General features: G+C 40.7%; 1 protein-coding gene across 1 annotated transcript; it reads right to left on the reverse strand.

The window, feature by feature from the left end:
• Window positions 1–1,389: 1,389 nt before the first annotated feature.
• Window positions 1,390–15,723, reverse strand: LOC137259212 (uncharacterized). The gene is made up of 5 exons (XM_067796820.1): window positions 15,429–15,723; window positions 12,089–12,264; window positions 3,614–3,699; window positions 2,083–2,278; window positions 1,390–1,506 (listed from the first exon to the last, which is right to left on the reverse strand). Exons 1-5 carry the CDS (start codon window positions 15,721–15,723, stop codon window positions 1,390–1,392), a joined length of 870 nt encoding a protein of 289 aa, XP_067652921.1.
• Window positions 15,724–24,805: the final 9,082 nt, after the last annotated feature.

Below are 24,805 nucleotides of genomic sequence, written 5' to 3' on the forward strand. Positions count from 1 at the left end.
TTCTTTCGCAAGATTGTTGCTCAAAAGTTGGACATGCTTTCGACACTATCTTATTATATAGCCTTGGAACCTATTGGTCTTTCACGAAATAAATTGGCCTGACATATGAAATAATCAGCCATATCGTCACAAAAACACGTTGAAATTCACAATAAACACATTTAAACTATACAGCCCTATGGCAAAGGACAATAAAACAATCTTAGGAACATCACAGAAAAAAATGCACTGATATTTCGATATTTAACAATACTATGTAACAAAAACAGGCTATAGATCGCCCGCAGCTAAACGTAGATACATTCTAGGGATCATTGGGGCTTACAGTGCATTAGCTTCCTGCAAGGAGCCTAGCTGGTTTACACCATCCCTTCAGACGGGATATATTCTTTGATCAAAACATAAGAAAATAAGACATGTATCGCTGGGTTTCTGAAATACATTATTAATTCGACACAACAGGAAACATCAAGGTTAGAATCGGTCTTCAGCAACACATTCTTGTTGAAAGCTAGGATAATGGATCTGTGCATAGGAAAACAATTTGACTAATTAGCTTCGGGGTCAGAACCTTTCAGTAACTGTCCATAATGGTCCTAAACAACCTGTGACTGCCATAAGAGACGATTAACGGCATCGGGTGGACAGGCGGTCTGACATGGTTGACATGGTTGACATGGTTGACATGGTTGACATGTCTGACATGGTTGACATGGTTGACATGGTTGACATGGTTCACATGGTTCACATGTCTGACACGGTTGACATGGTTGACATGGTTGACATGTCTGACATGGTTGACATGGTTGACATGATTGACATGTCTGACATGTCTGACATGGTTGACATGTCTGACATGGTTGACATGTCTGACATGGTTGACATGGTTGATATGGTTGACATGTCTGACATGGTTGACATGGTTGAAATGGTTGACATGTCTGACATGGTTGACATGTCTGACATGGTTGACATGGTTGACATGGTTGACATGTCTGACATGGTTGACATGGTTGATATGGTTGACATGTCTGACATGGTTGACATGGTTGATATGGTTGACATGGTTGACATGTCTGACATGGTTGACATGGTTGACATGGTTGACACACGTTATCGTATCCCTGCTGCGTATATCTATCTTCATGCTGTTGATCACTGGATTGTCCGATGCATACTCTTTTATTTACAGATCGTCGCACATAGCGTGAATAGTGCTGAGTGTGTCGTTAAACAACGAACAGAGAAACATTTGTACAAGAGGTCCCATTTTAAATTCTGTTCATACGACACTTGGTTACACATGGTTCAGTTCGAATATATGAAGTTCAGATCCTGTTTGCAGGATAGATTGAACAGTCAGAGTATAGTAAAATGTAAGGAAATGTTTCACGGATACTTCAGTGAAACCGATTCAAGGCGGCTGAATGTGATGTAAACTTTTGCGGCTTCCTGCACGGAAATACGTATTGGGGCCTCATAGAAGTTGTTGCCGTCGATGAAAATCTGAAATTAATACAAACAATCGATTTCCTAAGCGAACAATAACTGGTTTCTTAAGCGCCTTATCCCTGAGGATCCGAGCGAGAACTGGTCTTCAGCAGCCCATGCTTGTTGCCCGTGACTAAAGGGGCATGTTCGCTGACGTTGTTGCCACGTGTCATGATCGTTATCGCATTCATTCATTCATTCATTCATTCATTCAAGCATTTGGACGTCTCCACTGTGGAAAATTCATTTATCAATTCAATCTGCCAAATGATACCAATAAACCTGGGATACTTGTGAGTGAATGAGTTGGATTGTCCGCCACTTTTACTAATACTAATATTCCATCACTAGCCCGGTGGGGGACATCAGAAATGGGTTTCACACATCAAGCTCATGAAAGGTGTAGGACTGCGCGACGAGCGAACGCTTTAAGCTCTGTGTTGCTGTACTTTAGCCTTTGTCAGTTAGTACTTGCTAAAATACTTTATGGCTTATGGTTATCAAGCGTGGAAACTGATTTATATTACACAATCTATATGGTACCTTGTTCGTAGCTTGTTTACTTGAAGTCGTAAAGAACAGTTCACCTACCTGGAACTGAGTTGTTGTGATTAGTACGAGGACATCAAACACCACGTTTGGAAAAAAGATGAAACCGGATGGCCCAAGTTCAGTCCCCCAGGAACCAGAAGACTCCGTGTTGAAGATTGCGTCACTGTGTGACCAACGGATAGACAGAAGGAACACAGTGTTTCCATCCACAGCCCCTCGTACGTGGATGTCTGTACTGAAAATAGACAACAGTGATATGGTCTTCAGCAACACACATGACTGACGGGATCGGGAGGGCACGCTCGCTGAATTGGTTGATCAATGTCAGATTATTTCAATGTAGAAATTGACATGTAACAGTCATCATACATCAGTTCCAGATAAAAGGAAAGATCATGATATGGTTGATGCATGTCATCTCATGCCAGCTGCTTAGATCGATGTACATGCTGGCAGCAAGTATAACAGCGAAGAACGATGTACCCGTCAAGATCCGGAGTGAAATAGGTCTTCAGCAACCCACGTTTGCCACAATAGGCAAATTAGCTTGTAGTAAGAGATGACAAGGTGGATCGGGTGATCTGAAATGCTGACTTGGTTCATGCATGTCATCGGTTCCCAACTGTGCAGATCGATGGTCATGTTCTTAATCACTGGAACCGCCCCAAATTAGTCATGATTACTTGGAAAATGAATTTCCCCATTATCTAGGAGGAACCAACTGCAAAACGTTTGTGAAAGAATTGCATGAGGATCATCCACCAAACTGATGAAAAGGAAGAGCGAATATCGTGCACACGAACAGCTTTTTTGTAAAGGTTTGTAAGAGAATGTATCAGTTTTCACTGATTCTAATTATTCATTGGAATCATGAAAATAATATTTTCAACGTAATGAATTCGTTCTACAATACATCAGTTCTTGTGTAAACAGCAGATTTAAGCAGAATGGAACATTTTGCAAAATCTAGTTTAGAACAGTGGCTATATTTACATTAGTGACTCTACACTTTTGATAGGGAGTATATGTTGGAATTGATCGTCAGCAACCCATGCTTGCCGTGCGAGGATGCTGCACGACATCCACTTGATATCTCTGAACTTCCACACGAGTGAGTGAGTTAAGATTTAACATCACATCGGCAATAATTCAGCTATTTCGTGACGAGATAAATTAAGTGCTACACATAGTAATTAATGGTATATTATCAAAAAATGTCGACGCACGACAGTACAATAACTAGATTATCACAGATATGAATTTACAATTAGTACATAAATCAAAAACAGTTTAACTATAAATGACAATTCAATATAAAAACAGAAAACACATTGCCGGAAACTGCCATGGAGACTTACAGTACACTCAGTTCCTGTATGGGCCCTAGTTGGATTTACATCATCCCTTCAACCTCAGTAATTGAAACAAAACTAGCCATACATTAAAATACAAATATTCTGCGATTACAAAAAGAGTTTTAATTTACTTGAATGTTTGCGGACTTAAGAAAGTTCACAAGATCGATACATATCTGACAACTTGGAGTTAATTATAACTTTTTTCAACTTACTTGCTCCCTCCATCACCAGATCCTCTCACCCTTATCTCCGCCCCAGTGGATAACGGTGAAGGAAGGTCAGCAAAAAATGGATTCGCCTATCATCAAGAGAAGATATTGCGTGATTAAGATATTTTGATATTCTTTAAGAATTGTGTTTGCTTGTCTGTTTGATTGATTAACGCAGCACTGAGCAGCATTCCTGCTTCATGGCAACTGTGTGTAAATAATCGACAATCAAGTGATCAACAGCATGAGTATTGAGCTACTCAACTGGGATGAGGTGATGTCTGTTCATGAGTGAGTTAAGATTTATATCATATTGGCAAGATGTCAGCCGTCTCGACCAAATCAAGTTTTATATAATAAAGATAAGTTAGGATAAGATAAGATAATACTTTATTGTCCACATAGGGGAAATTTTCATTGAACAGTTCGATGTCTCGGTGGCATTAAAATAAACATAAAGAAACATCACGACGACAGCATCAAAAGAAACAGCATCTCGAAAAGAACTTGCAGTATAAAATGAAAATAATGATAATTATAAGAAAAGTATACATACCTGTCAACGAAAGACAGTAAAACAACTACACTAGTACTGTATCAAGTAATAAAAAACTTTCTTTAAAATTGGATTTCAAATTGGGACAATTCAGTATAAAAAATGACATGGGGACAGAGAATGAACGCTACAGGACTCGTAGTGCCCTAAATATACAACCCACTGAGCAGAAGTGTCCCTCTTGATATAGAATGAAACTTCGAGAGGAAGGGGTTTACGACAATTGCACGTTTTGATGCGCACAGCCGTCCTGCTACTTTTGAGTTGCAACGTGGAGAGCAATCCCGGACCACGCATGACGAGACAGAGCATAACTCGGTCATCAACAGCTGTACATGTTTGGAGTCGGCCGAGCATTCAGGCAGACGTGCAGTCCCTGCACTGTAAGTTGGGCAAATTCGAGAAAACTATTGAAGATATTAAGAAAGATCAAAACTATGTGGAATTATTTGAAAAACTCGAAGAGGAAAACATATCTTTATCTAACACACTAGAAAACACAATCCCAAAGAGATGATCTGATATTCCTTGGTATAGAGGAAAAGGCAATTGAAAATTGGGTCGAAAGTGAAAAAAAAAAGTTAGTATAGACAGACCACAATGGACACTCCCAGGCACTGTTATTGTCAGGTTTTCCTCATACAAGTGTAGAGAACATGCAGAGAGGTCGAACCTCAAAGGCATGAGGATTTTCAGGGTGTCCCCGGGCTTGACACAAACAATGAGGTCAGACTCGGAAAATACTGCGGGGTTGCGTGAAAGAAAACAGGCAGAAAGGTGACGAATGTTACATTTCGTAACATTTAGGACAAACTGGTCCTAAATGGCACTGTGTTCAAGTATGACGATACGTGAAGATAGGGAGAAGATACCAGGCTGCACAGCGAGACGCATCCCCAAACCCTGACCATCAAGACTCGCCCAGCAGACGAGAGACTAGTTCTAGCAGACGACACAATGGGGCGAGCCCGCCTCGACCTGCAGCAGCAGCAGGAAGACTGATACGAGGGTGGTCGAGGTCAGATATGCGTACAAGTTATTATTAGAAATATTATGGTTATACTTGACTTTAATCCAAAGCATGAGCATGATGAACACGATGTGAATTCTGTTAACAGTACATCATTCCTGTCTTAAAACATAAACGGCCTTTATTCGAAACCACCAACCATAACCTTTTCAAACAATGTTGACGTTTTTGCATCGAAAAATGGGCCAAGAATACTACATATTTTGACAATACATTTCCAGAGCATACTTGCTACTTGTGCCTACGAGAGAGGGTTTACTCCGTGAGGAGATACAGCGGCAGGATTGCCGTATCTACACTATTCAATCGTATTGTTACGGTTAATTATTTACCGTGACAAACGATGTAAGAAATCCCTTGGAACCAGCAAAACAGAACAAAGACAAGTCATTAACGTTCAAATTCTATTATTGTGCAACGGGAGCAAGGTATACAAAGTCACAAGTCAATAGTCACAATACTGATTACAAATACAATGGGACACAAAATATATTATAGCAAACTCACCAAAGTCTTAGTGCGAGAGAGAATCAACCATGGCAGAATGTAAACACAGCGATCGGTGTGACAGCAGATAATGTAGGTTAGGCGTTGACGGGTTTTCAAGCGTGGCAGTGATGTAAATGCGTGGGAGTGTGTGTCCCCCTCCGCATGGCAATCAGCCTTCCCTAAAGTTCGGGCACAAACGAACATCGTCAACACTGTAGAATGCCCCAGGATAAGTCTTCCGGAAGTAAACACATAGAAAACTAGGAGCAGCTAAATTCCGGAAAAGCAGAATGTTAAAAGTGTTGACCAGCTATTAAAACGAAATGTGAACTATCATAGGTATTATTACTTAATCAAGTAACAGAAATATACAGAAAATACACACTCGTAACAGTATACACAGTGAATGGTTGGGTTGCATATTGTTCCTCACTGGCATCCACCCCCAGACTCACGTATGTGGTGCAAGACACAGTGCTACACACTTGGCACAACAGTCACAGGATCGTACAGCAGTAGAAGAGAAATTAATTTCCCTTCAACTTGAATATCCTGATGCTGTATATACATTCCTCGAGTATTGATCACGAACAGTCTTTTATAGAGGATGACAGTGTCGGATATCTTCCTATTGATGAACATTATGATTTGGATTGTTTCAGTATTTCGACTGTCTTCCTATTGATGAGCTTTATGATTTGGATTGTTTCAGTATTTCAACTATCTTGTTATTGTTCAGCATTGTGGCACCCGTGTCGAGCCACCTCCTCGTGGGGGGTGGGGCGTAACGCTAAGAGCTCGCCAACCCCCTGTGTGGACCCGTGGCAAGTAGGTCCAAAGCACCCCATTGCTGGTCGCAAGGAGGCAATTGGGCAACCTGTTTGCCGTGGGTTGCGTCCCGTGTCGGTGGAGGAGGGTGGGTGAGTCTGGTGGTTGAGGGCAGTAGGAGACTGAACCATTTTGCTCAACACACCACTTCGGCCCTTACTTCACCTAGACGGGTAGTAGAACTGGCCCAGTTCTATCAATCGGCTGGTCACGCCAAGCCCTGAGCTGCAACTGTCTAATGCTCACAATTTATGAAATCGTTAATTTAATTTTTCATGCTTGGTCATATCTTGAGAGTACTATTTCAAATGCATCATGTTATGTATGTTTTTGCCTAGAGCCGTAAGCCCAGAAGGCGGGGGCGCATGGGCCAATCAGGTGGAATAATTACTTTTATATTATTCTGCTTGAGTATATCATCAGTGTATCCTTGGTGCTGCAAGCTGGAGATCCGCTTGTACGGATCTCTCGAGGACATGGACGTCTCTGAAAACCACAGTTTGTCGCCCTCAAAAAAAGTACGGGGTAGAACCCACCCACCCAAAAGATAATGTCTTCCAACAATATAGTACAGTGGAACTGTAGAGGATTAAGGACAAATTTTAAAGAGTTACAATTATTAGTTCAGGATCTGGTACCATCAGTTTTCTGTCTACAAGAAACATATCCGAAACAGACAGATACTTTTAATCTACGTCAGTTCGAAGCATATAATTTTTTCTCACCTGTGGGTGATAGGGCCAATGGTGGATCATCGATCCTTGTTCAGCAGAATGTTATTCACAGCCGGGTAACACTAAAAACTAACCTTCAAACAGTTGCAGCGAGACTAACTCTTCATATTACTTTTACAATATGCTCGCTGTATATTCCTTCGTGCCTTCAAGCAAAACAAACGGCAATCCTGGAGGAACTATATTTCCAAAATTAATTCACGAACGCCTATGGCCAAAGTATGGAAAATGATTCAGATAATGAATGGCAATTGCTCAAAATCACCATCATCTTAAAAATGGTGAGAATTTAATTACGGATAAATGTAAAATTGCTAATAATAAAAATAAAATTGGCGAAACTCTTGCCAAAAATTCTTCATCAGCAAATTATGTTCCTGAGTTTCAGAGATATCAGAAACAACAGGAAAAGACTAAACTTAATTTTGAATCAAATAACGGTAAAGATTATAATGAAGTGTTTTCATTACATGAGCTACATACTGCTCTTGAGCAAGCTCATTACACTGCAACGGGTGATGATAATATACATTACCAGTTATTGAAACACTTGCCTGAGCCATGCCTGGTCACAGTTTTAGGCATATTTGGTACGATATGGACGTCTGGAAAATTTCCCCCTTCATTGTGTAATGCCATTGATCCATCGAATTATAGATCGATATCTCTAACTAGCTGTGTCTGTAAAACCATGGAACGTATGATGAATAATAGACTAACTTGGTATCTTGAAACCAATAACCTGATCACAAATATTCAATGTGGTTTCAGGAAAAATCGAAGTACCATTGATCATTTGGTACGTTTAGAATCCCTCGTGAAAAATGCTATGGTCAATAAACAACATGCAGTATCGATTTTCTTTGATCTCGAAAAAGCTTATGATACGACCTGGAAGCATGGTATTTTAAAGGATTTACGTGACTTTGGGTTGAGAGGCCGTTTGCCTTTTTTTATATCAGATTTTCAAAAGACAGGCAATTTCAAGTCAGAGTGGGTTCAACCCTGTCTGATCATTACAATTAGGATCAGACTGTTCCACAAGGGATTAATTTTTCTGTCACTTTATTTAGTATTAAAATCAACAGTTTATCCAAGGTTTTTAAATGATTCAGTTGATGGGTCACTTTTTGTGGATGATTTTAATATTTCCTGTCGTGGTAAAAAGATGCATACTATTGAACGGAAATTACAGTTGTGTTTAAACAAAATAAATAAATGGTGTCTTGAAAACGGTTTTAAATTTTCCAAGTCCAACACTAATTGTACACACTTTTGTAGAACATATAAGCCGCATAAGGACCCTGAACTACCTTTAAATGACACTCCCATCAAACTTGTAAAGGAGGCCAAGTTCTTCGGTTTAATTCTCCATTCTCATTTAACCTCCTTTCAGAACTTCACCTATTGACAGTCTTTATATTGAGGCCGATGAACCATCTCTTACACAACGTCATATGAAATTATCCTTACAATACATTACTAAATTATACTCTAATGAATTTAACCATGCATATAACTGTGTGTTCAATCCACTCTATGAGGATTTGTACGACAAGAAGTCTGCCTCCAGGGCACAGAATTAACTCCTTTCTCTCTTCGGCCGGCATTGAGCTGGAAAACATAGCTCGCTCCCGTCTTCTTTCTTCTCCTCCTTGGCAATTGGTTAGACCACAAGTCGACCTAAGATTAACTTCATTTAAAAAATTAGAAACTAATGGATAACATTATAAACAAGAATATAATCAACTAAAAACTAAATATAGCAATTACAAACCCTTATTTACAGATGTTCTAAGGACGGTGGTGCAGTAGCTTGTGCCACTGTCATTGGATCCAGAACAATATCTTCTAGATTACCGGATTTATTTAGTATTAAGATCAACAGTTTATCCAAGGTTTCAAATGATTCAATTGATGGATCACTTTTTGTGGATGATTTTAATATTTCCTGTCGTGGTAAAAATATGAATACTATTGAACGACAACTGCAGTTGTTTTTAAATAAAATTAATAAATGGTGTCTTGAGAATGGTTTCAAATTCTCAAGGTCGAAAACTAATTGTGTACACATATGTAGGAAATATAAACCGCATAATAACCCTGAACTATATTTAAATGTCATAAAGGAGGCAAAATTCCTGGGTCTAATACTTGATTCTCACTTAACCTTCTCGCCTTATGTTAAATCTCATAAAGCTAAATGCCTGAAAGCACTGGTTGTTTCAAATTCAAAGTGGGGAGGGGACCAGACTACCCTCCTTCACTTACAGAGATCATTCGTACGGTCTAAACTTGATTATGGCTCCATCGTCTATGGTGAAGCCTGCAAAAGCAACCTAAAAGTTTTAGATTCTGTCCACCACTAAGGTCTAAGACTTTGTCTTGGGTCTTTTAGGACTTCATCTGTTAACAGCCCTTACGCTGATGAGCCATCTCTTGACCAACGCCGTATAAAATTATCTTTACAGTATATCACAAAACTATGTTCCAATGAGTCAAACCCCGCATATAACTCTCTTCGATCCTCTCTATGAGGATTTGTATTATAAGCAATCTTCTCTTGTTCCTCCTCTTGGGTTCATGATTAAACTATTTATGATTGCTGCCGGCATTGATCTGGAAAATAAACAAGAATCTCCTTCCCGTCTTCCTTCTTCTCCCCATTGGCAATAGGTTAGGCCACAAGTCGATTTAACTTTAACTACTTTTAAAAAATCAGAAACAAATGAACTACAGAATAAACAAGAACATAATCAATTGTTTACAGATGGGTCCAAGGACGGTGGAGCAGTGGCTTGTGCCACTGTCATTGGATCCAGAACAATATCTTCCCGATTACCAGATTACCAGATTACAGTTCTATTTTCACTGCTGAAGCCAACGCCATATTCACGGCTCTTAGATATATTCAGAAACATCCTAAACATAAACAATACATAATGTATTCAGACTCTCTTTCTTGTCTTCAGGCGATTAAAGATTTATCATGTAAACATCCACTTTTAATATAAATTATTGAATTGTATAATGATCTTGCTACTGGCCAGTACGACATCGTCTTTTGTTGGTTACCCAGCCATGTAGGTATTTCTGGTAACATGATGGCCGATCTTGCTGCCAAGGTAGCACTTAACAAATCTGCGACACCACTTCTTATCCCATACTCTGATTACAAACCTAGCATTAGAACTTACTTCCGCGATCTGATGCAGAAGTGAGACACCCAGGTAGGTGTAAATAAATTACATGAAATAAAACCGTATATTGGTTACACCTTCTTGGGTTGTCAGTCCAGATCTGAAGAGGTTATTTTACGACGATGTCGTACTGGCCACACAAGATATACACATAAATATTTGCTGGTGAGGATCCTCCGTTTTGTATCCCTTATGATGAAAGAATCACACTCATCTCCTGCTTGACTGTGTTGAGTATTCCATCACAGGGATCAGTATTTTAATTAACGAACTATGAAGTATCTTTTTACTAATACCCGCTCTCATTTAATTGTTGCTTTTTTAAAAGAATTAGATTTGTTATCAGAATTGTAAATAATTAAATATTTTATTATTGGTAGTCTAGATTAATAACTGAGATTGTTAGTGGCTGTACCCTCGAGGGAGTTGAAGTATTGTAAAATTATTGTCCTCCTGAGGGGGTACGTAAGTCCAAAACATTCTATGTAAATTTAATCGTAGTATATTTGTTGTTTTTAATAATGGCTACATTTCAGTATAATCGCCAATAGCTGAGGGGATGGTGTAAATCCATCTGGGATCCATGCAGGTAGCAAAGGTACTGTAAGTCCCCATGGTCCCTATTACGGTGATCTACCTTCAGCTGTTGGCGATCTACAGCCCGTATTTCATATATTGTCCAAATAGTGGTATTTGTTTTAACTCTCCACACTAGGTTTAATCGTAACTGAGATATTCTAGTTGTTTTACTGTCCATTGATGACAGGTTTTTATAATGTATACATATTTCATTTCAGTATCAAAATGTCCTCGTCACGATATGGCTGAAATATTGCTGATGTGACGTTAAATATTAACTCACTCACTCACTCACTCACTTGTTGAGCTTTATGATTTGGATTGTATGAGTATTTCGACTATCTTCCTATTGATGAGCTTTATGATTTGAATTATTCCACTATTTCGACAATCTTCCTATTGATGAGCTTTATGATTTGGATTGTTTCAGTATTTCGACTGTCTTCCTATTGATGAGCTTTATGATTTGGATTGTTTCAGTATTTCGACTGTTTTTTCCTATTGATGAGCTTTATGATTTGGATTGTTTCAGTATTTCGACAATCTTCCTATTGATGAGCTTTATGATTTGGATTGTTTCAGTATTTCGACTATGTTCCTATTGATGAGCTTTATGATTTGGATTATTCCAGTATTTCGACAATCATCCTATTGATGAGGTTTATTATTTGGATTGTTTCGGTTCCCATGTGCGCAGATCGATGCTCATGTTGTTGGTCACTGGATTGTCTGGTACAGACTCGATTATTTACAGGCCGTCGCCATATAGCTGGAATATTGCTGAGTGCGGCGTAAAGCTAAACTCACTCACCCACTCACTGGCCCACTCACTCACTCACCTACCCACTCTACTTAACTTGGGCGGTGTGGTAGCCAAGTGGTTAAAGCACTCGCTCTTCACACCGAAGAGCCGGGTTCGATTCTCCGCAAGGGTACAATAGGTGAATCCCATTTCTGGTGTGCCCTGCCATGATATTGCTGGAATATACCTAATCAAGTGTCCTAAAACTAAACTCACTCACTCACCCGTTCACTCACTCACTCACTCACTCCTCTACGTACCTGATCAGTCCAAAGTGTCTGAGCACACTTTCCTATGTCGAGGACTCCAGTGCCTAGAGGACAGTGTAGTGGAGGAGAGAGCAGGTAAGTGAACCCGCTTCTACAGGTAACGTTAAGGGTCTGATTTACAACTGACAGCGACACGGCATTTTCCAAGCGGACGTGGTTGCATTCAGCTGAAAATAAATCAACAACAATTGTGAGAAATCAAACGTTAAATACAAAACGTCTACATCACAGGATAACCAGTCTCTATCGAACCAAACAAATAACACTGGGCGTTCAGGTCCGGGTAGGAACAGATCAGGTGAGATGATCCGAGAGCTCCATACAGTCATGACCTGACCCGGCTTAGGACGGCATTGTGTCTCGCATCTACTGCAACGAAAGAGTCGACAAACATGATCGGGTGATCATGACCGCTCATCATCGCATCAGGTTTTTAAAATGCATAGATGCTCATGGCTTAATCACTGGATTGACTGGTCCAGATGCAGATATTTACAGAACACTCCCATACAGCTGCAATAGCCGACGAGAGGGAGTGACAAGGTTAACGTCTCTCGTCCACATGCAGTGAGCGAATTTAGGTTTACTCCGCACTCAGCAATATCCCTGCTATATGCCAGCTAAATAATTGAGTCAGGACCAAACAAGCTATTAAATGCATGAGCAACTGGTTCACCAAGTCAGCTATAATGACCACCCAATCCCTTTAGTCGCTTCTTCGGGCAAGCGTAGTCGCCTGTTGTGACAAGCATGGGTTACTGGAGATCAATTCTATCCAGGATCCTAACGGATCGTCCAATGGACACACCATCGGACATTTCACGGAATGCAAAATCACGGTTTTGGTACAACATCCTTTGACGTTATAAGTCTGTAATATCAGTGGACCTCAAGGATGTTTCAGTTGATTTTATTAGCTGTCAGCAATATGCCTCTGCTGCTATAGTCTGACAACTTTGATATAAATTCGCTTTCTTCATTGGTTTTGAAGTTACTAGAGGATCTTCTTTGTCTGTTGTGGCTGCGGTTGAAGGGGGCCCTGCTGTCTTTCCTACCAAACTCAACACATAGGTGCCATTTCTTTTCTTTTAAGGCCTAATGGTTTGTCTGTAAGTCCCGGAACCAGTTCATAAACTTTACATCCTGTGTTTCTCGGACACATTTTTTTTCAAGAGTGACGAGGGCGTTAGGACCTTTGACATTTTTTTCAACATCATGATCATTGATCTGCGCAAATAGGATCCGATGTCGGCGAGTCTGGGCGTATTTACACAATGAATATTAGCATAAATAAATAAAGGAAATACGACACATGAATGCACATACACCAAATTATACTTGGCATACGAAATATTTGAACCAGTTGAGTGAGTGAGTTAATAGTTAGCGTGACATTGACAGTATTTAAGCGATATCGTGACGAGAACAATTTAATAAATATCAGTATTATAATCAATAAAATTAGAACGTAAAAACCTGTCATCGAAGGACATTAAAACCACGAGAGTATCACAGATATGAACAGAAAACTAGCATATAAAACTGAACAATTGCAGTTAAAGAAGACAATACAACAGACTACAGACCTACAACTGAAGGTAGATCACCATACTACGGACCATGGGTACTTACAGTACCCTGGCTACCTGCATGGACCCTAGCTGGATTTACATCATCCCTTCAGTCACTGGTGAAATCTAGCCAGAAATTAAAAGCAGACATATTCTACGATTTTAAAAAAATGGCAAGTTTAAAATATCTTGGGACTTACGTATCCTCTCAGGAGGATAAACATTTTACAATACTTCAACCCCCTTTGAAGATTCAGACAATCTGTTACTAACCTAAACTACCAATAACAGAAGAGTATCTATTTACAAATCATTTAACAAATCTAAGTCTTTTTAAAATGCAATAATTAAGTGAAAACTAATGTTACTAAAAAGATCCCCTTCATAGTTCGAGTATTCAACACAGTCAAGCAAGACATGTTTGAAAGTTTTTCTCTCATCGCAAGGAATGCAGAACGGAGGATCCTCACCTTTGAATAAAGTTATTAGTTTATTTTGTATGGCCAATACGACATCGTCGCACGATGACTTCTTCAAATCTGGACTGACAACCCAACTAGGTAAACCAATATGAATTTTTATTGCATGTAATTTATTTATACCTACTTGGATGTTCCACTTCTTTTGCATCAGATCACGTATATAAGATCTAATTGTAGCTTTATAATCAGAGTATGGAATAAGATGTGGTGTCATAAATTTGTTGAGTTCTACCTTGGCTGCAAGATCAACAGAGGACAATGTCGTATTGGTCAGTTACAAGATCATTATACAATTCAATAATTTTTATTGAAAGTGGATGTTTAAACGATAAGTTTGTAATCGCCTGAAGACATGACAGAGAGTCTGAATAGATTGTATATTATCTATGTTTAGGGTGTCGTTGAATATATTTAAGAGCCGTTAATTTGGCGTTTACTTTAGTTTGGAAAATAGGTCACTGTGCCACCGTCCTTGGACCCATCTGGAAATAAGGATTGTAATTGCTGTATCTATTTTTTATTCTTGCTTATATTGTAATTCATTATTTTCTGACTTCTTACACCGTGTTAGAGTTGGGTAAATCTGTGGCAAAGGAGGAGAAGAAAGCAAATGCGAAGGCGATATATGTGCCGGCAACAGAAAGCAATGGTTCAGATTTCTTGGTGCATAAATTCTCATAGAGGGGATTAAAGACACAGTTTGTAATATATTGTAAGGATAATTTATACGGGTAAGAGATGGTTCATCTGCCTCGACGTAGAGACTATCAACAAGAGAGTTCTAAAGGACCCGAGACAAAGTTTAAGATCATAGTGGTGGTCAGAAACTAGCTTCTTTAAATTGCTCTTGCAGCCTCCACCATATACGATGGAGCTATAATCAAGCTTTGACCAGTGATCTGTAGAGGTGAAGAAGGGTAAATTAATCCCCTTGCCATTTTGAGTTTGAAACAACTTACAATAAATCCAGCGCCATCAAGCATTTATTTTTTAGATATTTTATTTGCGAACCCAAACCAATCCACCTGGAGGACTGCTTGCCGACGACAAAACGATTAATAAAATAAATTTTGATTAAAAACATAACGTAACACTTGAAATGCACGTGTATGATGAATTGTGTATCACCCGTAAGCTTTAAAAAGATGCTAACGTTAACTCTCCAAGTATTTTAAGTCAAAATACCTGAACTTTTTAAAATTGTTCTGTACATCATATGGACGGTATATTTTTAAATGCCACTTTTCAACTCATTCAGTTCTGAACATTTAAGATCACCTGCATAGTACTGCCAGCCCATGTCTTCAGTTCCCCCTGTGTTGACGAAAGATTTGTACAGGCGACATCGTCTGGACGTTGGGTTGTACAACAGCATGTTACAGAAGGGGTGACGGTGACAACGTTCTCCGCACAATATCCGTTCCTCTACCACGCTCTCAGAGACAAAGTTGTCATTGAACAACAGATCATCCAAACTTCCGTGACGTTGGAAATTAAGTGTGTCACACGATGGAAAGGCTGGCAATGTTCGACACAACACAAGAGTCAACACATATAATTTCTGTATGCTCATAGTGATGCTCAGGTGAAACAAGACCAGGCAAAGCCACAGCAAAGACTGACATCAGTGTCAAAGCTGCCTCAGTAGTTACAGAGCCATTGCATTTCAAGGGGGTACGCGATTGAGTCATATGTACAAAACGTCAATGACCTACTCACAAATACGTAGTATTTCCACAAAGATTCTATAGGAATACATGTGCTTTAAAAATCACAGTTCAACCCAACGATTCGTCAGCGCATCAAGACCAGTACTAGCCGCCTATCGATGTCATGACGCGTCTCTTTTCGCATCGTCTGTTCGGTTTCCGAATCAATAAGTACACTGGCACATAACAAAGCCGCTATCTCTAACAGGTTCATGAATTAAACATGCGTCCTGGCGCCAGGTAGGGCATGCGTTTCCTTTTTTTGATTTTTTGTTTTTTGTTTGTTTCTAATATGATATATAAGAATGGCATTGTTTCCAGTATAAATACAGTGGACGTTGTCTAAACCGGCACTCATTGAGACTGAAGAAATAATCCAGTTTATACAAGGTGCCGGATTGTAGACCTGATGATAAATATACGTCATGAGTGGGACTGAGATTTTATGCCAGTGTTGACAACTTGCCGGATTGGAAAGATGCCGGTTTTGACAGTTTCCACTGTAGTGATTGGGTGAAGTTTACAAGCGAATTACAGCTGCAACAGAATATCGAACAAGACTTTGTCATTGACATTCACGTGCGTCATTGCAATTAATAGATAATTAACAAACAACCTTCATGTAACAATCAAGCCAGAAACACATTTGTCTCCACATTTTTAGTGACAGTGTGCTTCCGACGTATAGTGTCATTGCTGAAATTACAATTTGTTTCCTATACAACCATTCCGTTATTTTAGTTCAGGGGGCCCTCGTATTGGCATGGAATGATGTTTCCATTCACATGCAATTTAGAATCAATATAATCGACAAAAACAGTCAATGTATTCATTGTATGACTCAGACGTAATCACAGTGACAAGGAATCTCAACGCCACTGTGAAAAGAGGCTGGATTTCGTTTTAGGATCTCCAGAACACACCAGTACCAGCGTCACGAAACAGCAAGGCACGCACACAAACAGATTCAACAAAACACCACCAGGAAAATGTCTTTGTTTATTACCTCTGCTCACACATCAGGAAACGGGTACCCGGTGGTATACACTGACTCTTTTAATGAAGTCTCAGTATGTCTTCTGGCGGCGGTGTGGGCTATTGGTTTAAGCGTTCATTCACCCCGCCGAAGACCCGGATTCGATTCGTACATGGATACAATGTGTGAAGCCCATATCTGGTGTCCCCGCCGTGATATTGCTGGAAAATTGCTAAATGCGGCGTAGACGTCAACTTATTCACTGTCTACTGTGGAACGTCGTGCAAAAATACATTTTTATGCCTTGATTCATACCTGATTTTCTTTGATATAACGTATTACTGCTGGCCATCGTTATAGATGAAAGGTATATCGATCGAGTATCGATAAACATTGCAGACGTATACTCTTCAAAAAAGAAACGCATAAGTCGGTTCAGAAGAATGTTTCGCATTTGTTTTAGAGGAAACATTTTATGTGATTTCAATGGCAAAAGAGTGAAAAGCCATTCGTTTATAGACTTCGCAAACACAACAGCTATAACTGCCTTAAAATTAACACTTTGTATGGCCACCATTAGCAGTAATTAATGCTCGGCACCATCTCGGAGCGTGTTGGAAATTGTATTCTTCCCCACCGTTCATTCAATGCGATAGTCAGTAGTGAAAGTGTCTGAGGCGTGTTTTGGAGCTGACGTACACGTCGGTGGAGTTCATCACATAAGTATTCTATCGGGCTTAGAGCTGGTGTTCGGGAAGGCCATGAAAAGACATCGACGTCTGCAGTATGTGAAGCTGAAGCTGTCAAGTTGGAACGACTAACTTCCTTCCATATTCGGAAGCATGTCGCTGACGTGCCGATTTGCTGTCAAATTCCCCTTAACCACCAGTAAATCTGAGCTCTGTGTAATCGATATCGCACCCCACACCATGAAACTGCCTCAAAAGCGATTGCGAGGATAGAAGTTTCTCAGAACAGTGGCGACAACTGGCCTCCTTGGTTGAATCGCTTCCCCACTGTTAAGACAAACCAGGGATGCTTTGTGCAATCTCCATGGTTGTGTCAAGACGATGACGAAATCAAACAGTCCAGATATAGCGATCATGAGTTTGGATGGTAGTTCTTGGACGGCAGCTTCTGGAGAATCGGCCAGCAGGAAACGATAGTGCTCTGATGAACGCTAAAATGTCAGACAAATGCATCCTGCGACTCCCCAGCTTCAAGGCGGCTTTTAGAGATGTTTCGACTGGCTTGGTAGCAGCCAGTAGTGGCATAATAATACACTTTCTTACAAACGGAACAGCATTTTTGGAGGGACTGTTTATGACTAGAACTATTACAGGAATTAATTCGGGGATCTCCACGCCTTCAAAACCCAAGGTAACATAGGAGGGAATAAACGTTGTCGAACTGTGTTGGAGTGAATAAGGGGAGGTCCTTGGCTGGTCCAGGCAGTCATCACTGAAACCTGTGGCAAAGATGGGTCACCCTTATCCATCTGTCCTGTCCTGGCGTTGTTACACGTGGACGTCCAGAACGTGAACGATCCATGACGTCATTTGTGTTCTGGTAGCGTCTCACCAGTGCAGAAATGGTGTTCTGGTAGCAGTGGAAATGTGCAGCTACGTGTCGTTGAGACATTCCTCCGCGGACCATCCCAATGGCCTCATGACGTTGTGCAGAGGTTAGCCTTGGCATGTTATGCCTTTTAATAACCATTCGATTTTACACGGGATCAGACCACGACGTCCCGCCATAGGACACAACGTCATCGACAAGCTCGCCGAATGTGGTACCAAAATCAATTCCGCAGACTTTTGTTTTGGTGGAGAAAAGCTGTTTTTACACATGTGTCCATGTTTAACATTCCCTATAGTGATGGACGTCAAAGTTCCTATAGACGCGTGGGAGAACGTTATGCACAGTGTCTTGGAGAGGAATCACTTTGGTGGTGGTACGAGATGATTTGGGGTGGAATAACAGCACGCCAAAGAACTCCTTCGGGGCAACTTAAAAGGGGTGGGCTACAGGGATTCTTCGACCAATTCCTTTTCTGCAACGTCATGGCCCTGGGTTAACATTCCAACAGGACAATGCCCACCCTCAAACGGCAAGGGTTGCTATGGATTTCTTGCAACACCACAGCGTTGACTTACTGCCTTGGCCTGCAAGTTCACCGGAACTCTCCCCGATAGGGCTTGTTTGGGACGAGATGGATCGACGTGTACGCCATCTTCCTCATCCGGCGATTAAAGATTTAAAACATGCTGTTTTTCAGATGACTCCCCCAGCTCAAATACTTCATCATGTCATTTCCAGTCGTGGCACCTCAAATTGTTTTATTTATATTAATTTTAAAAATTAATCCTCGCAAAGACACGGGAGCCTGTGTGTCGCAAGCGAGAATAAACTTATCGCGCTATGACGTCACATCTAAATACGTATCCGACTGCGCCCCCTAGACCATGCATTACCTCCCCTTTTATCTGGTTTGTCCGCAAAGAGAAATCAATTTCAATCTAATTCACTCAGCTCAAACTATGGAAGGTACATCGACCATGTACAGGTGGTGTGTGCACTTGACAAGCACTAACACACATAATCAACACATTGGACTTTCTGAGTATGAGGTTGTAAGTGGTTCTGTGGACACTGTCGTAGTTACGGAATCGTTTTTTTGGAAAACAAATACAAATGTCTTATCGGTTAGCCTGCAGTTCCACAATGGCACGTCTAAAATACGGGATGACCTGTTAAATAGAGGAGCAGGGCTTTATGAAGTATGACTGTTTGATTCTTAACGCATCTTGTTTTGGAATATAAACACACAGAGCACTTCTGAAAACAATGAGTGTGTTTATTCATTATACAAAAAATAACTTGAACTAGGTGATAGCTGGTACGCGTATATATGCATTTGTGTCATTTTAATCTGCTACTTCAGTCACTAATCACCATGTTTCAGTTCAAGCATATACCTTTTCAAAAGCATTTAGTTAGCGAGTTTAGTCAAACGACACATTAAGCGATTTCCCAGTTATAGGTCTGAAAATAATCCAGTCTGGACCAGACAATCCAGTGATCAAGAGCAGGAACATCGATCAATGCAAATGGGATACGATGACGTGTCAACCAAGTCAGCGAGCCTGACCCCCCGATCTCGTTAGACGCCTCTTATGACAAGCACGGGCTATTGAAGATCTAACCTGGATCTTAGATCTGGACGTTACAGATTATAATTATTGCTATCTAAACGCGTGCTGGGTTATTCGAGCACTGGTTTGTATTGTTTCAGCAAAGACCTAAATATTTTAATTCAAACACCATTGTTGTCTCAGTGAAGGACAGCCCATGAAGATCGTCAGGGGGTCTTTAACCATTAGGCTCTGCCACCGCCCACTGGCTATAGAAGGCCCATTCTAACCTGGTGTTTCTATTAGGAGTCACCGAAGATCAGACCTAAATTGTGGATATGTGCAGTGGTCGGTCATTATTGACCCTTGTCCATTGTTGGTCCGCTTTTTCCAAATGAAGTCTTTTCTATGCTCTGTGTCAGTATTATTCGTTGCACTCCTCTACTGACTCTAACAAAATCTAGTAGGTGGCCGCGTCAGGCAACCTTTGAACGACCTATAACAATCCAATCAAACGCGAAACGACCTAACAGATTTGACCAATCAGACAACGGCTATTGTTTATGGGTTTGGCGTGACTTACAAACCTCACTAACTCTGATCACTCAACAAAAGAAAATCCGCATAAAACACAGATATTTGACCTACATTATGCATGCTTCAGGCATTCTCATGACATGCTTACCATTTGTCAATATTTTCCGCAACTTGACATCTTTGAATGTCGGCAAACGCTGTTTTCAGCGACTGCTTGCTCAATGTTGACTGAGTCATAGCGTATTCCATGTGCATCACCCGGAAACGATCATACAGAGAGTCGCATTCGGAATCGTTCGGGTACAAAGGTAAAAGTTCAAAAGGTGTGTGCGAATGTCCGAGTTCGCAATTTGGAAAGCAGTCAGTCTCAAAGGTTATCTGACGCTACCTCCTTCTCGGGTTTGTTAAACTCAGTAGAGGAGTGTACCAAATAAAACTGAAACTTAGTTTACTTAGATTGGTCCGTGTGTGTGCCATACGAGACACGTGTGTAACTGACACGTCAAGAAAGACACCTAATACACATTATATTATTTAATCAATAAAACTGTGAAGGTATTGAGAATTAGAATCTACAAACACGCACGGAGATATATACGCATGGAATTCAAACAAGCATTCAGATACAGGATTCCTTGAAGACCTGGGGAGACATGCAGTTGCACTATTCACCAGGAATTCCCACAGCAATCCTCCGATCAATGAGAGTATCGATATACGCAACTGGGATGCGGCGTGTGTCAACTAGATCTGTCGTCTCTTATGACACAACATGCCAATACCCAGGAACATATATTAATAAATAATAATAGTACTGTTTCTTTATTAAAGCAGGATTACAACAAAAACACTTATCTCAGCTCCATTATACTGCCCGTGAAGATCTGGATTAGAAATGGACTTCAATAACCCATGTCTATAGCAAATGTCGACTAAAGGATTTCGGGTGGTCAGGTTCTCTGACTTGTTTGACACGTCATCGTGTCCAGACATTCATGCTCATGGCGACTGGTAGGGCCACGATTATGTTCTCAAATGCCAGAAGAGCATCTGCTTAATTGGGTGGTTTGACAAGTCATGTTCTTCCTCTCATGACGAAAGAAAATTCAGCAGAATTAAGAGATCTTGTTCTTTGTCTGATGTTACGGCATTTAGCGTTAAGTTGCTGTCAAGCATCGATTTGGGTAATTAAATTACGAGTGTGAGCCTTGACACAAGAATGGATAGAACTGTGACTTCCCTGGGTTTGTTTAAGCAGGCGTCTTGCATGTCATTCCAAATGCATAATCATCGATCTGGGCAATTGGGAACCGATGACATGTGTCAACCAAGTTAGCAAGCCTGACCACCCGATCCCGTCAGTCGCCTCTTACAACTAGCAAAGTCACCTTTTATGGCAAGCATGGGCTGCTATTCTACCTCGGGTTCAAAACACATCAGTTCATACATAATAATGACATACAATAATAGACATAACAATCAATGATATCCTAATACAATTTAAGTCTAAGTCAGGTACTGTAAGCGATGTGTGGTTTAACAGAGTCTGCACGGTAACTGCTTACAGAACATAATATTAACAATACATTTCCTTGGGTAAATACCGTGCTGATAAGTAATCTAAATTAATTGTCAACAGCAGTGGACACGCATGGAAAGGAACACCTAAAAATTCAATTACCGTATGTGGTGTATGGTTTGTCCACTACTGTAAGGATTTATGACTATTATTATGACTATTGCGGTCTATAGCGCCAAATGGGATAATTACGGTAAGGACTTATGAAAACTGTGGTATGTAGTGCCGATTGCGTTAACTGCTGCAGGGATTTTTGACAATTACGAGCTCAATTCCCCTGTTCCACACAGACCAGGAATCCCACGAATCTCCGCGAATTGACTAATTTGAGGATCCGTGGTTGAATCGTAATCAGTTTGTGATGTTCGTGCCTAATTCGTAATAGTTCTTGAAGTTCCGGTATAATAGGGAATTCATTGCAAAAGTTTTGAACTGTTCAAAATTGTAACCGCGAACTCTCGATTGAAAGTAATCGTAGTTAATTCGTATCAAATTCGTAGTGCATTCTTAGACTTTGTGACCAAATCATAATTAATTCGTAAGTATCCTTAACTCATTCGTGTTTTCGTCAGTTCGTGGCTTGACCACGAATAGGTTACGAATCTATCAGGAATCACAAATATACGCTGAAGCAGGAACACCTATCAACGTATCAGCAAGATGCCAAGAAAAGCTGCAAGTAAGGGCAAGGGGAGAGGGAAGAGAAGACAGCACCTCACCCTCAACCCCCCTCAACAGTAACGACCCCTCCATTGAAAGATGGACCAGCTCTAGAAGTGAAAACAATATGGCAGATTCATCAGTTCAGTCAGTGGATGCTGAGTCAGTGATTGGTAATGTTGATGATGATGAACTAGCAGCTTTTCTCACTAGAAGACTAAGAAAACCAGATTCAGTATTGCCGTGGTCCTCACTCTCCCGGTCCACATCTGCATTGCCAATGGCAATGAATCTGAACCTGAGTAAGTTGTGGAGGATCACGTATCTCAGGTAAATCTACCCGAATAATATTTGATCGACGGACTATTGTAAATAGGGAATACACATAAATTCATCGTTGCTCGAATCAGTTGAATAAATTCTCAGAAACGTTTTTTTGTGCGACTGGACTACTGGAATCAAGGCTACTGAACGAGAATCTAACCTTCATATACAGATTATATATATCATGTACGACAGGACAGAGAGGATAGTATAGTAGCATCTTCGAGCTTGTTCAACAAAAGTAGATTTTCGATTACGACCCACTTGGTGAACATGCGCTGCTGCGATGGATGTACTCATCTGCACTCGACGAAGGGACGTACCCGAGAAGAAAGATCTCACCAACTTCATTTTTGATGCATTACTTTAAGACGGCGCGGACGCGTTTGTTAACTGACAGACGCCGTGCTTGACATGTTGTGCCATAAAGAGATTTATCATACAACGGGTAGTGTTCTCGGCAGGATAAAACCAACGGGTATTTTCGCCAAGGCTCGCTAAAGACAATGCTTATTCCCAATGCAGGATATTAGTGAGTGAGTGAGTTTAGTTTTACGCCACACTCAGCAATATTACAGCTATATGGCGGCGGTCTGTAAATAATCGAGTCTGGACCAGACATTCCAGTGATCAACAACATGAGCATCGATCTGCGCAATTGGGAACCGATGACATGCGTCAACCAAGTCAGCGAGCCTGACAACCCAATCCCGTTAGTCGCCTCTTACGACAAGCTGAGTCGTCTTTTATGGCAAGCATGGGTTGCTGAAGGCCTATTCAACCCCGGGACCTTCACGGGTTGCAGGATATTAACCATCCCAAACCACACTCACGTGATAACCTATAATTACTATGCACAGTAGCTTGCCTGTATGTGGATTTCCTTTGTAAAAAATAATTTGTAAACAATATAAAAATGTATTTAAAATATACTAGGCACATTACGATACTGTGCATACAAAAACCTAAAATCTAAATTTACCAAACCTGTGTAGAAACATAAGGATTTAAACTCACATAGTGACATGTATCCAACGTGCATGCACGTGCCTCGTTCCGTGGCGTCAGCGGTTTTGTCCTTGAGACGTGCAATACATTGTTGCACGTGCACTCCGGGAAATAGATATATTGTCACTTTGGAAAGTTCAACCCCTGCCCTCGCGATCGTTCAAAAAGGTAAACGCCCATTGAAACGCATAGCATGCCAAGGCTAACCTCGGCACAACGTCATGAAACTATTGGGATGGTCCGTGGGGGAATGTCTCGCGATAATTGTCTGCATATTTCAACTGCACCAGAACACCATTTCTGCACACTACCACAACACAAATGACGTCATCGATCGTTCACGTGTAACAAGCCCAAGACAGAATAAATTGATAAGGGTGACCCATCTTCGCCACAGGTTTCAGATTGCAGTGATGACAGCCCGTACCGGCCCAGGACTTCGCCGTAGTCACCCAACATAATTCGACAACGTTTACGTCATCACAGGAACAGACCACGACGTCCCACCATACGACCTATCCTGACACAGCGTCATCGACAAGCTCGCTGAATGTGGTTGTCCGCAGACAGTTGTTTTGATGGAGAAATGCTGTTTTTACAGTGGAGTCCAGGTTTAACATTTCCCATAGTGATGGACGTCCACGTGCCTATAGACGCGTAAGAGAACGTCATGAACAGGCCTGTGTCTTGGAGAGGAATCGCTTTGGTGACGGTTCCGTGATGGTTTG

The sequence above is a fragment of the Haliotis asinina genome, chromosome 13, assembly GCF_037392515.1.
Source record: "Haliotis asinina isolate JCU_RB_2024 chromosome 13, JCU_Hal_asi_v2, whole genome shotgun sequence".
In the NCBI taxonomy this organism is placed as follows: Eukaryota; Metazoa; Mollusca; class Gastropoda; order Lepetellida; family Haliotidae; genus Haliotis; species Haliotis asinina.